The 13,696-nt window shown below is 31.8% G+C and overlaps 3 protein-coding genes across 3 annotated transcripts in view; all 3 read left to right on the top strand.

Annotated features, from left to right (window-relative positions):
• The window catches only part of LOC108724522 (probable ATP-dependent RNA helicase DDX5), an 8,839-nt gene extending 6,873 nt beyond the window's left edge, over window positions 1-1,966 (top strand). The window contains exons 5-6 of the mRNA XM_018450946.1: window positions 332-491; window positions 907-1,966. Of these exons, the coding sequence (XP_018306448.1) occupies window positions 332-477 (146 nt within the window). The 3' untranslated portion in view covers window positions 478-491; window positions 907-1,966. The remainder of the gene's footprint in view (window positions 1-331; window positions 492-906) is intronic.
• LOC108724520 (ATP-dependent RNA helicase dbp2) overlaps window positions 1-3,426 on the top strand; it is a 22,559-nt gene extending 19,133 nt beyond the window's left edge. Inside the window, exon 8 of the transcript XR_001936708.1 lies at window positions 3,417-3,426. The gene's annotated coding sequence lies outside the window, so the exon portion shown is untranslated. The remainder of the gene's footprint in view (window positions 1-3,416) is intronic.
• An 887-nt stretch (window positions 3,427-4,313) lies between these two features.
• Window positions 4,314-13,131, top strand: Pect (phosphoethanolamine cytidylyltransferase). The gene is given in 7 exon segments (XM_018450941.1): window positions 4,314-4,546; window positions 9,626-9,763; window positions 10,583-10,762; window positions 10,884-11,310; window positions 11,556-11,776; window positions 12,734-12,794; window positions 12,796-13,131. Coding segments are annotated over 7 exon segments (1,110 nt in total). The 5' UTR covers window positions 4,314-4,499; the 3' UTR covers window positions 12,832-13,131.
• The last annotated feature ends 565 nt before the right edge of the window (window positions 13,132-13,696 follow it).

The raw sequence follows: 13,696 nt of genomic DNA, 5'->3' as shown, positions 1-13,696 counted from the left end.
GCTCTTCCGGTACTGGCGCAAGTGATCGCAACAAATGGTCCGGAAGCAGTAGCGGTGGGTTCTCAGCCTTTAAAAAATTGATTGTGTAATTTCGTTGAATCTGTCTCCGCTTGAAACGGAAAAAAATGTTATTTGCATTATTCTAAATCAGTAAAATATGAATCAAGTCACCATACAATCAAGTCTCCGTATTCTTAGCCCTTCTATTCTTTCCACTTCCCTATTTTTTAAGACTCTTGATTATGTTCACTGCTGCCATATTGTGACGTTCGTAGCATTAGATGGGTGAAATTATTGTGTTTTGTAAATGCTTGATGTACGCTTCACATAGGTGGCATAGGCGGGGCTAGCTATGGAAGCAGTAAATCGTTCCCTCAAAACAGCTTTGGAAGTGGAACTTCCGGCGGTGGCTCTGGTAGCTACAGCCAGAACAATAGTGGATATGGAAGCAGCTACAGGCAACAAAACGGCTATTGAACGAACGGTCAAGTGTGGGTATTATATAACAAAGAAAAGAGAAATTTTAGGCCAGTATTCATAAGCTGGTATTCATAGTTAGTTCTTATATTCAAGACTGTCTTAAGTTCTGTCTTGAAGTGTCACGAACCAATCAGAGGCGTATTAGCATCTTAAGATGTTACTTAAGAACTTTCTTGAAATAAGAACCGACTATGAATACCAGCCATAGTCCGTTCTTATTTCAAGATCGTCTTAAGTAATGTCTTAAGACGCTAATGCAACCCTCTGATTGGTTCGTGACACCTCAAGACAGAACTTAAGACAGACTTGGATATAAGAATTGACCATGAATATCGGTCTTAGATAGTTAAAAGACTATCTGAATAAGAAAAAATTATAAGGGCGACATTTTCTTCTGGCTCTATATATCTTTCTTATTTGTAACAGAATACTCCCATCTGCGTTCCAGAGGGAATAATGGCAGTCAACGATTGATTGAGCCGATGAGCCAAGAATTGCGGAGAATCGTTCCAAAAAATTACACATTCTCACGAGCATTCGTCTCCTTTTCTTTTCCAGTACACGTCACCTTCATTAGCTTTAAGTAATATTATAATATCAATTATGCAAGTCACATGTGTTATAATTAGGATAGCTCCTTAATATATTTAAGCGGTCAATTATCGCATGAGATTGCCGCCGATATAGTATTACAATTCGATTGGCTTGCCGCTGTACATTCAATAAAATAGTGTAAGACTGACACTATAAAAAGCTAAAACGTAGCGTTGGCTCTTCTAAATGATTTTTCTTCGATATTTCTTTGACGCAGAGCGTATTTATTTTTTATTTTTACGTGCGTATTTATTTCTATAATGCTATCGATATCGTAATAACGACATAAATTTAATTTATGCTTGTATAATTGCAATTTATTTTGATCATAAACACATTTTCAGAGATTCCTCTGTGTATCATAAATCATGAATATGTATAAACGTGTGTTTATGATCAGCATTCAATCAACGTCGATGTGACATTTTGATAAGTTACATTGTTACATATAAGTCAGACATCTAAGTCATGAATGCCGTCATACAAACATGCGTGTATATATATATATATATATATGTACTAATGTTAAATTTACTATGAAATATCCTATCTAAAGACGCCTGATAATTTTATTATGACATTATCGATAATTAATTAATCTTTTAAAGTGCCGGGGGGAAGATCAGCTGCTTCATTCATTGGTTATCGAGAATCATACGATCCAGTTTGGAATTTGCTTTTTTACTCAAGTGAAAATATTTACTTCAGCGAGATTTATCGCGCAACAATAAAATATTTGTTATGTCTATGATTATATCGCCCATTTTTCCACAATGATCAAGCTTTCCAGCTTTCGAATTAAATTACCCGCATCATCGTTACGATACATGTTTTTATGGCGATGCTGTCAATCATCAAAATGTGTAGAATGTCATTGCTTCTTCCTTGTCGCGTAACAAAGTTCAATATTACAAGTAAGATAACGTTTAGTTTATATATAAATTTAAGGAAACTGGAAAAGTAATAAGATTAAACTCCTACATTTAATTTTATTACTTTGTTCGTTACGTTTCACATATTTTTGGAATTCTAAAATGACTGCATTTTATATAATAAATCTTCGTGTCTGTTAGATTATAATGCTAGCAAACATTATATCTGCTAGATTATAGTAATAACAAATATGATGACTTAACAGTTTTTTAACTACAATGGATGCGTAATAATTGCTACAAGTACTAATCGTGTGAATCTTATCTCTATCTTCCTAGTCTCTTTGTATACTGGAACAAAGAGATTTTTAACATTGTAACAAGGGTGTATACATATATAAATCGAGAAAAGATAAAGCACATGATTGTGTACTATTTATAGTCACATTTATTTATATATATATGTATCTAATATACAGGATGCTCGAAATTCACAAATCAATATCACAGTAAGAAAGAAAAAGAATACTTTTATAGCTTATTTTTTAGCTGTAATATTTTGATTCGCGAATTTCGGGACACTAAGTATATGTACATCTAGTATTACAGAAAAATTATATGCCAAATCATCATGTTCCTCTAGCACTGAGTCTAAAAGATATATTTAAATAAAATTCAATTTTTCGGTTTAATTGCAATTTCTAATAAAGAGAACTAGAGTACTATGAGTAACAGGTAACTACGATACTATATTCATCGTTTATTTGTAAAATAATGAAAATTAAAACTTTAACTCGACAGACATTACAGTGATTACTGTACATTGATTTACTAAAATAATCGAATTATTTGTCACTTCAAAATAATTCAAAATAAAAAATATTTTGTTATCGAGTTAAATTGCCACTTCATTCTACGATTAATTTTTAAAAACAGATATAGCTTCTATAAAAGTATATATTTAAAAAAAAGAACTTGTACCTATATATACAAGAATAGAACATAAGAATTAATATTTTCGGTTGGGTAACTTTTGTTTTTAACTAAGTTAAAGTTAGCCTTGAAAATTTATCTCAATTAAAATACAAATTATAATGAAATTAATTGAATTAAAAGTTAAGTCAATAAAAAAAGTAATTAAAAAGTTAAAAGTTAAATATGATCCGAACGAATAACTAAAAGAAAAAGTTTGACCATTTTACATAATTTTTCGTATTTTTCCTTTCTCACAGCACATTTATTAAAGAATCTGGTTATTTTTGTTCACAAGTAACGCTTATACAATATAAAATTACTAAATTATATACTCGTTATTCTTTCGCATTGTGTCTGAAAATTAACGAAGAGAAAAAATCAAATTAAAAGTCTAAGTTAAGTTAAAATTAATTAATTTTAACTTTTTAACTTAACTTTTATCTTTTTAATTTAGCACTATCCAACCCTGATTTTCGCGCATATATGACTGCGGAGAAATCAAGTGAAATCTATCAGGGATACGTCTTCGCATCTGCCTCAGCAATCGATCATGCGAGCTACGGACAACTCCATAATAAAACTTCGAAGATGCCGATACAAAAATCATTTATTTCTTCGATAGAGACTTGAGAAAAAAAGATTCAGAAATTTAAATCAAATAATATCAGTGTGTTCGGTAATATCCCAAAGAGAACAAGAAAATCAAAATAATGTCAATTTGACGAATTTATGTCATTTTTTGGTCATGATAAAAATCTCGATCTCAGATGATCTAAGAATGACTTTATATATAAATAACTAATTTATATACAAATAACTTCATATGTATACAGGGTGATCCGAAATTCCCGCATTCGGAGTATAAAATCATTCTTAGATCATCTGAGATCGAGATTTTTATCATGACCAAAAAATGACATAAATTCGTCAATATGACGTCAAATTGACATTATTTTGATTTTTTGTTCTCCTTGGGACTTTATATAAAATCACTATAATCAGAATGGCTTAATCATATAGGCTTTTAATCCGCAAGATAAGAATCGAAACCAATTAACAAAATTTGCAAAATTTGATACTAGGAGAGATGCGCGTTATCGCGTCAGTTAAATTTTTCCACAAGGGTCGTGTTTCCCCTTTTAGGAGTTACGTCAGCCCTGATCCCTACTCGGCGATGACGCCAACTCGGCATGAGAATGAAACTTCAATTCTTGTGAGTCACGGGACGCGGCGGGTATTTCAAAGCCCGCCACCGATATCGTAATGAAACGTATTACGCAACGTATATGCGAAACAACGCATGCGATCTGACTCACTTCGAGATTGTCGGGATCGGTATTCGCTATTCGTTGGCAGTTTGACGTCTGCTCTGCTGCGAGTTGTGCGCGCGCGTGGCTTCTCTCCCCTCCGCCCTTTCGTCCCCCTCTCGGATCAGCCCACGACCGGCCGCCGGCGGACGTCACTACATGCTCCGACAATCGACAGACAGTCACGAATTCACGATAGTCACGGTAGGAACTGTAGGAAGAGACAGTCAGTATTGTCAATAGTGTCGGAAACTTGATCGTGTGTACCGTCATGACGGAGGAGACTCGCAAGGAGGTCCGCGTCTGGTGCGACGGGTGGTAAGTGTCATTTGTGGATCTTTCGGTCGTGTCGAAGGGAATACACGTTGAATAGGATCGCAAAGAAGCGACGTCGCTCAATGCGGCGTCGCTCGTCGCCCAGCCGGTCTCGACAAGATATACGTGTCGCCTGTCGTCACGACGGTCGCAACGCGCGGGGTGCGGATTACCGTTGTATCCTCGCCGCGAGCTTCGTTAGGAACGCGATCAATCGATATTATTGCACGGTCATATACGTGTCCAACCCTCCCACCGGCGTAAGTAAAATTGCGAGGAAAGCGAGTTTCCTGAATTAGCTTTCTCGATCTTCCTCGTTAGTAACTTTCACGCGACCACTAATTGCAAACGATTTCCTTCATTATTTACGGATTTTTAGAATCTTGTGTGTACAGAATTATGTTTTTATTTATATTTTTTATAATTCTATTATTCAGTTTCTATTGTAGGGGAGAGTGGTCTAAATCGGATCGTGTTCCAAATAGGACCTTTTTAATTTAAATAAATACGGTTAAACAGATTTGCGTACTATTTATAATGTAAATCTTTATAAGACACCGAACATGTGATAGCAGTTTGACAGTTCTCTGTCATAATATTCATAAAATAGACGCAAATATGTATTTTCAGCCATCGTGCGAAAATGTTTTTAAAAAAGAAAATCCTTGTAAATTATTATTTAAAAGGTGTTAAAAATTTGAAAAGTAATTGATTTAAGATAATTAAAGAGTGTAGAATTCAAAAATATCAAGCATTTTGTGATCACTTTTGCGGTTTATTGTAAAATTTGTTCCAAAGTTCGAAAGGACCGTGTCCAAATCGGATAGTACAGTGAATAACTTATAGGCCTGATTGTAGTATTTGTGATCGGCTGACCAGATCTGGTCCAAGCAATTAAATTAGTAAAAATATCATGAGTCATCGGACTCAGATTAGTTGAGTTTTATTGATTTCAATTCTAATAATATAAACAGTCAGTAATTTCTTTTTCCGAAAAAAAATTTTTATCTTTGTCAAATTGCTCGTTTTTACTCAATACTAAGAAAAATACATTAAAATATTTTAAAATTCCATCTAAAAATCCATAAAAATAGGAGTTTTCGATCTGAACCGATGGTTCCAAATTCATTATAGTTTAACATAGGTGAAAGATACGTCAAAATGGTCTGAAGCAAAAATGAAGGGAATTAAATGATCTTTTCAATGTCACCTTCGATTTTACTATCGGACTTTATTTAAACCTTATAGAGAGCAAAAACTGCAAATAGATTTAGATCACTCTCCCCTAAGGATGAGACAAGCGCGTTCTCCAGTCTTTTTTTTTTAGCGAAGTAGATTAATCGAATAAGGAACTGTACATTGGAAAAAATGTACTAAATATTAATAAATATTTATTTGAATAATACTAACGAAGTATTTACTAAATGTAAATATATATTTATTTAGTACAAGAATTATATATTGATTTAAGTATCATTTTTTTATTGAGTAAACATAAATGTTTGTTAGCATTATTTAAACAAATTTTTATTAAAATTCAGTAAACTTTTTCAGTGCACGTACACGAGGAAGACGAGTTCCTGAGTTAGTTTTCCGATTTTCATCGTTAACTTTCACTGCAAATAAAGAATTTTATTCTTCTTAAGAGATTTCTACTTATAGAAATTATATTCTCATTTATATTTTATATTCTATTATTTAGTTTATATTCTAGAATTTTATTGCGAATGAGAGGAGAAACAAGCGTGTTCTTCAGTCTTCGTTCGAGTGAAGTAGATTAGCTGAACGAGGAAATATGCATACACGAGGAGGACGAATTCCTGAATTAGTTTCTCCGAGTTTTCTCGTTAATTTTTACGCGATCATAAATGAAGGATTTATTCTTATTAAAGATGTCTACTATCATAGGAATTATATTCTTACTTAGTTACTTATATAGAATTCTTCAGTCACTATTCTAGCAAAGTAGATTAGTTGATTGATTAATTGAGGAAATATACGGGAATATAGGAATACTGGAGAAAGAGACAAGTTCTTGAATTAGAATTCTTCGATTTTCCTCTCGTTAAAGCTTTCACGCGCTGATTGCAAACGAATGATTTATTCTTATTATAAATGTCTACTTATCACAGAAATTGTATTCTTAGCTATATATTCATATTTTATAATTTTATTATTTTATTTATATTGGAGGGAATTTATTATGAGCAAAAGGAGAGGCATTTTCTAGTCTCTGTTTTACATGGAAAGAGCAATTTTGCTGAAGAATCTAAAAATTTAGCTAGATACAGACCTGGGAATAATTTTGGCTGGATCATCAAAGTAGATAGAACAACAAAATTGGTGGCTAGAATACCAAAACATTTTGCAGCATTGCTCATCATGCTTAAGATTCCTACAAAATTATTTTGATGGTCCAACAAAATTATTTTCAGATCTGTACTTAGCTAAATTTTTAAATTCTTCAGCAAAATTGCTCTTAGTTAAATTAGTCGAATGGAAAAATATATATGACGTACTCCGAAATCGCACTTCACGCATGATTGGCAATAGAGAATCGTCTCCGGTCGGAGCAGTTCATGTCCTCGTTTAGCACTCTGATAAAATGGTACAGGGACAAGACAAACATGATAGACCGGTTCATCGGTGCTGGTCGAATTCAAGTCCTTGTTTCACGGCTCCGAATCCTTCCATTCTTTTCCGGCGTACGATAACTCGTTTAAAAAAAATTGAATATTTGAGATAAATTATATCTCTGTTCATTAACGATGCCGGCAAACGAGTCGTTGGAATGATAATCGATTAGCGATAAGCGCTCATGAAATATGATCGTTATTTCGTATGTGATGTCTACGATTCATTACAATTTTTTTTTACGATGTCGCAAGATTCTTGAAATGCAAGACCTTGGCTGTGACTTGCTCAGTTTACATTTTACGTAATTATTATGTACACTGAATCAAAACTGTACGTAAATACAATAAAATATTCATTGAATTATGAAAAAATAATGAAAATTAGAGTCCAATGAATTCTCATAATGATTTAGATTATAAAACTATTCCTAGAATTCGTTGCAAGAATGAATATATAGTTGTATAAATGAATCCAGTTATTGTATCAATGAATTACGAATAACTACATTAAATCGGACATTGATTAACGATCATTCATATTCATATTCATATATTCATACTTTATTGCAATGCATAAAATTTATACATAACGAATAGCAAGACATCGGCAGAACTGTTGTTACAAGTCAGCCAGTAAGATGATTAAAACAAGGTATTACAAAGTATAAAAGAAACACAAGCTCGTAAAAAATAAACAAAAAATAATCAAAAAATAAACAAAATAAACAAAAAATAAACATATTCGAGAATTATTAATAATAACAAGAATATTTGCATAACATTTACCTTTACATTTTCATTGTAAAGTCGCGAGAGGTGCAATGAAATCTGCGGCGGAAGAACGCATTCATTGGACCAAAAATGAACAAAATTTTTTTCAGCGTATGTAAATAAAAATCAATATATATTAATGATGCAAAAATAAACTCCCCAAATTGTAGCTTCGAATATATCAATTTTAATTTTATTCCGTTGAATATTGAATATTTTAGCAATAATTTTAATCTCTATTTATTTTTACTATTTATCTCATCTATTTTAGTATATTTTATTATTTAAAAACCGAATTTTATTTACGACTTGTTTCTCAGGACTGTAACTACCACGCACATTTTTTCACGCAGTTATTTAATATTAATTTCGAACGCGATGGATATTTATACACGCAGATTCATACAATCAGTATATGTCGTCATGCGATGTATTCAGCGTTATCGCGACAAGAGCGATTAATATAATAGTTATCAAAGCATAATTTTTATGCTCGCGGTCTGTTGACTGACTGCTTTTCTCGAAATCTTTGTTGAATTATTTATATATTACGTATGTCTTTTCTTTTTTAATGTATCATATTTATATATTATAAATATTTTTATATTATAATATACAAAAGGGGCTCAGAGAGCAAAAGCAAGTTGTTAGCTATTTTTTAATAATAGAATTATATTTAAATAAAAATACATATGTTTCGATCTTAGATTAGGTCATTTTCAATGTTACATACGTTCCATCTATTAAAAAATACTAAAACTGACACATATCACATATTCTCATATAATTTTGCGCTTACATTTCAACTTATTAGAGATTTTTATGCTAATATCCAGTTTTTTTTACTTTGCCTTAAGGGAATGCTAAAGTCGTCCTTTACCATCATTTCCATTCAGTGAAAAATCTCCGAATTGGATTAACGGATTGCAAAATTATTATTACAGAATTAAAGTACGCACAAACAGGACCTCAGCTGCACTCGATTTCATGAGAAAATCGAAAAAAATTAAAAAATTCATTTACTTTTGACACACACACACTCATACAGCTGTCACCTCAGGTATCTATTTGCTTGTGATATATAAGAGTTTTATAGTCTATATCTTGAAAATAAGCGTGCAGCTGAGGTCACATTACCTGGAACGAACGATACCAAGGTTGTAGAACTAAGATTGGAAGTCTAGAAGAAAAGTATTTTCAAATGGAAAATACGTGTATATACGGATGCTTTGTGAAGATCAGGAATGTCAACAGAGCCGAAATTCCGTGTAGTAGTAATTGCGCGGTCTCGCGATAGATGGTGCTGACATATGTTAGATAAGGACAGATGCGTTTGAATGGGACAGATATATAATATATTAATATAATGTAAGAAATGAATCAAAGATGTCACTATTATTTTAATTATTAATCGGATTTGGAATTAAAAAAGTCTGCACTATCAAGTTCGATAATAGGATCCCCTTGAGAGGGTGAACAAATGAAAGTGATATTTAATCTCTTTTTTCACTGGAATAATTTCGACAGTATTAGTTTTAAAAAAAAATTTGAATTTTTTATATTACATTATGCTAAACGATTTTTTAAAAATAACTCTTTTGATGAAATAATTTTATTGACATTTTTGTTAATGATATTCTCTATTTACACGAATTAAATACACAATTGATTGCAGCTATGACATGGTGCATTTTGGACACGCAAATTCCTTGAGGCAGGCGAAAGCTTTAGGCGATTATCTGGTGGTAGGTGTCCACAATGATGAAGAAATTACGAAACATAAAGGCCCTCCCGTCTTCACTGAGCAAGAAAGGTATAATATCTGTTGCTTCATTAAAGAAAATTATGTAAGTCATAATAACCGACTACGATTTTGATTGTCATTCTAGAGTTGATTATTATGTGTTAATCGATTTCACGCTCCGTACATTATTCTCTTGAAACTCGTAATGCTATCATAATGTATACAAGTGTTCTCTGCTTCTTGTACAATACACTTTTCTCTCTTATGTCTTAGAAACGTGGTTATATAATGAATGTTAGTGTTCCAATTCTAGCACATTGTAATATACTTTAGTCATTACGTTGGAAAGATATTTATCTGAGGTCTATATTTATATTATCATTTAATGATAAAATATTTATGTATTCTAAAACTATGAACACTCCACGGACTTAGCAGGAAGGTCTTGCTAGAGCCTTGACATTTTAGGTCATATCTATGCAGAAAAAGTTGAACTGAACTATTAAAGAACGTACATGTTGCTATAAAGCAAGAATCATATCTTGTCAGTCGCATTTATATAAGTTACTTTCTCCAATCATAGATTATAATCGTACAAGATTACATCTCCATTATAAATTACAGATTGTAATTGTACAAGATACTGATAACAATTTTCAGATTATAATCATACAAGAATGTACTGATATAATAACAATGAAACTTTTAGAACGAAATTAAAAATTGTTTTCTTGCAAAAATTCTTGTGAACAATTATTTCAGTGTATAATAAAGTCGATAAAATAACAATAATAATTACATATAAACATAAGTATTATAATTATGAAATAAATACAAATATTATAATTCCGAAGTATTAATGTATTGATCAAATTTTCTTTTTCTTAGGTACAAAATGGTGCGCGGCATTAAATGGGTAGACGAAGTAGTCGAAGCTGCGCCCTACGTCACTACATTAGAAACATTAGATAAATATAACTGTGATTTTTGTGTTCACGGTGATGATATCACAATGACGGCTGACGGCGTGGACACGTACCATTTAGTCAAAGCAGCCGGCCGCTACAGGTAGTTTCTTTAAAAAGATATTAAGATAGAAATTATTAAGGAGAGATATTACAAATTAATTTATTTAATATTTATTAAAAATTATGTAATCTTTTATTAAGAAGGAACTTGATTATTTTAGAGAAGTCCAACGCACAGCTGGTGTCTCAACGACCGATCTTGTAGGGCGTATGCTGCTAATGACACGACAGCATTTTCGACAGGGGGACAACGAATACAGCGTCGACAGAGAACCGAGTAAGAGCATGGGTCAGGATCGAAACGCCCGGAGTCCGTGGACCGGCTGTTCGCAATTTTTGCCGACCACACAGAAAATTATACAATTCAGCGACGGTAAGAGTCCGCAGCCGGGCGATAAGATTGTGTACGTGGCGGGCGCGTTTGACCTCTTCCACGTGGGGCACTTGGATTTCTTGGACGTCGCTAAGAAAGAAGGAGACTACCTCATTGTCGGTCTGCATACCGATCCCGCTGTTAATCGATACAAATGCGGCAATCATCCTATTATGAATCTTCACGAACGAGTTCTCAGTGTGTTAGCGTGTAAGGTGAGTTCTTCTTTTTGCGCTTCCGAGATTTTTAATAAGTATCTGCGTAAGATAGCGTGAAAATATAAGATTAGTATTAACATATAAGCTTATTCATTGCATGAATATAAGACGCAATCTGCGCAGTTTCTAGAAAATTACGACGCATATTTCCAATGGAAAAAATCTGATAAGTCATGCCACTAATTAAAAAGCAAGTTATATCACAGTTTTTATACATTGTAATCTCTTCTTTGAATTTACAGTATGTTAATGAGGTTGTTATTGGTGCGCCATATGCAGTAACAAGAGAGCTGATGGAACATTTCAATGTTTCTGTCGTGTGTCACGGACAAACGCGCATAATGCCTTGCGAGGATGGATCGGATCCCTACGCGGAGCCCAAAAAGCAAAATAAATTTAAATTATTAGATAGCGGTAACGATATGACAACGGAAAAAATTGTTGAAAGGATCATTCTTCATAGGTATGTTCTATCTTTACAGTTATATTATGCATGTATACTTTCTTTATCACACTTTCTAAGAATAATTTTTTGATACTTCAGTCTAGAGAAGATCTCTAATGATAATTTATATATTTATGTATAATTATATATAAATATGCATTTTTTAGTTAAGAAATTCTTGATGAAATTATATATTAATATATATTTTTACATATTGTCTCAATAATTTCTTCAATTTATTTAGAATTAAAACAAAACATGTATATATATAAAAATTATTTATTTGGCGTTTTTGTTATTCATATTTATAATTAAGTATACAATAATTAGTTGTGAGAGAATAATACAGTAACTGATCACGTTATATTATTTAACGAACAATATGTTATTTGATAACATATGTATATATTCACTTCCGTCCTCGAATTGTTAAATATTTTCATTTAAATTCCAAAAGCTGAAAATATGTTTGATATATTCCTCTATATAGCCGTAATAAAATTGATATTGCAAAAGTAAAACATCTTAATTAGGCCAAAAGGTTAGAAAACAATTACATATTAATTTTTCATATTTTGCTTTTTATCCCCCTAGGCCGAACGAGCTTTATACGATTATTAAGAATTTCAACAAACGTTGATAAAAATCTGGTTGTTTTGTATTCTTTATTCAATTATTAAGTAATCGTTGATGGGACAAATCTGGCAGTTCTGTATTTTCTATCCGATTTTGCAATAAACGCATATTTACGTACTTCTCATTATAATTTGTTGTCATTCATTCATTTACTGCTTCTGATGGGATATGTAATTTTGTCCATTTTGCAAAGTATTTTCTTGAGTTCCATTTTGCTCCATTTTTCTCATTTATCGCGAGACGTAATATATAATAGCCTATTTCAATGTGATAACACATCCGCATATCCCAACAACTACGAGCATTCCTATCACGTGTTGATCTAGCGTCTAATTGCAGGTTGGAATACGAGGATAGAAATTTAAGGAAGGAGAAAAAAGAGCTTGCCGCTTATGAAGCCCTTCATCAAGTCAAAGAAAAATGACAAGATTGAATAATTGTTTATTTTATTTCCTTTCTGCGAACATTCGCAGTGTGTATGTGTGATGATTAGATTTTATAAAGTCAATGTGTAAATACGATGTCGCACCGACACTCAATTTATCGTTTTGAAATGCCTTACATAGTTAAAATGAATAATCAATCAATATATGCTAGAAATAGCAGTTAGTGATGTGGAAATCCACGTTAGTTTTACTTTGTTGCAATATTATATGGAAAATTATATACAACGACGATGATTATGAAATCAGGTGAACATTTTATATGCAAGGTGTGCCAGGACTATTATTCGTTCTACGGTCATGGATCTTTTCATCAATTTTAAATCCATTGTTTAAAAATAAATGTATTTATATTTTGTCTAGAGTTACAAATGGAAATTAATATCTTTCCTTATAATTATTTATAATGCATTTTTTGGAAAAATGATTTCTTAGAAATTTTAAAGAGATTTTGTCAACCAAATTTGTGATGTGATATATAATTCAGAAATTAGTACATTTTATATAATTATTTTATAATTTTGTAACTATTATTGTAATTTGCAGCTAATTTAACCTTTACAGAACGAGAAAGTCTATATATATCCACTATAATGGCACTAACAGTGTTATATTTTGAGACAAGGAATATATACAATGAAATTATAATAAATCTTGGAAATTTTAAAGAAATTTTGTTAACTAAATTTGATGCGATATAAAATCCGGAGATTAGTATATTTTATATAATTATTTTGTAATTGTGTAACTATTATTATAGTTGGCATTGCAGCTAATTTAACCTTTACAGAACGAGAAAGTCTATATATATCCACTATAATGGCGCTAACAGTGTTATATTTTGAGACAAGGAATATAT

The sequence above is a fragment of the Mycetomoellerius zeteki genome, unplaced genomic scaffold (assembly GCF_001594055.1).
Source record: "Mycetomoellerius zeteki isolate Tzet28-1 unplaced genomic scaffold, Tzet1.0 scaffold302, whole genome shotgun sequence".
NCBI lineage: Eukaryota > Metazoa > Arthropoda > Insecta > Hymenoptera > Formicidae > Mycetomoellerius > Mycetomoellerius zeteki.
Note: the sequence above shows the minus strand (reverse complement) of the source record. Positions and strands in the feature narration are given on the sequence as shown.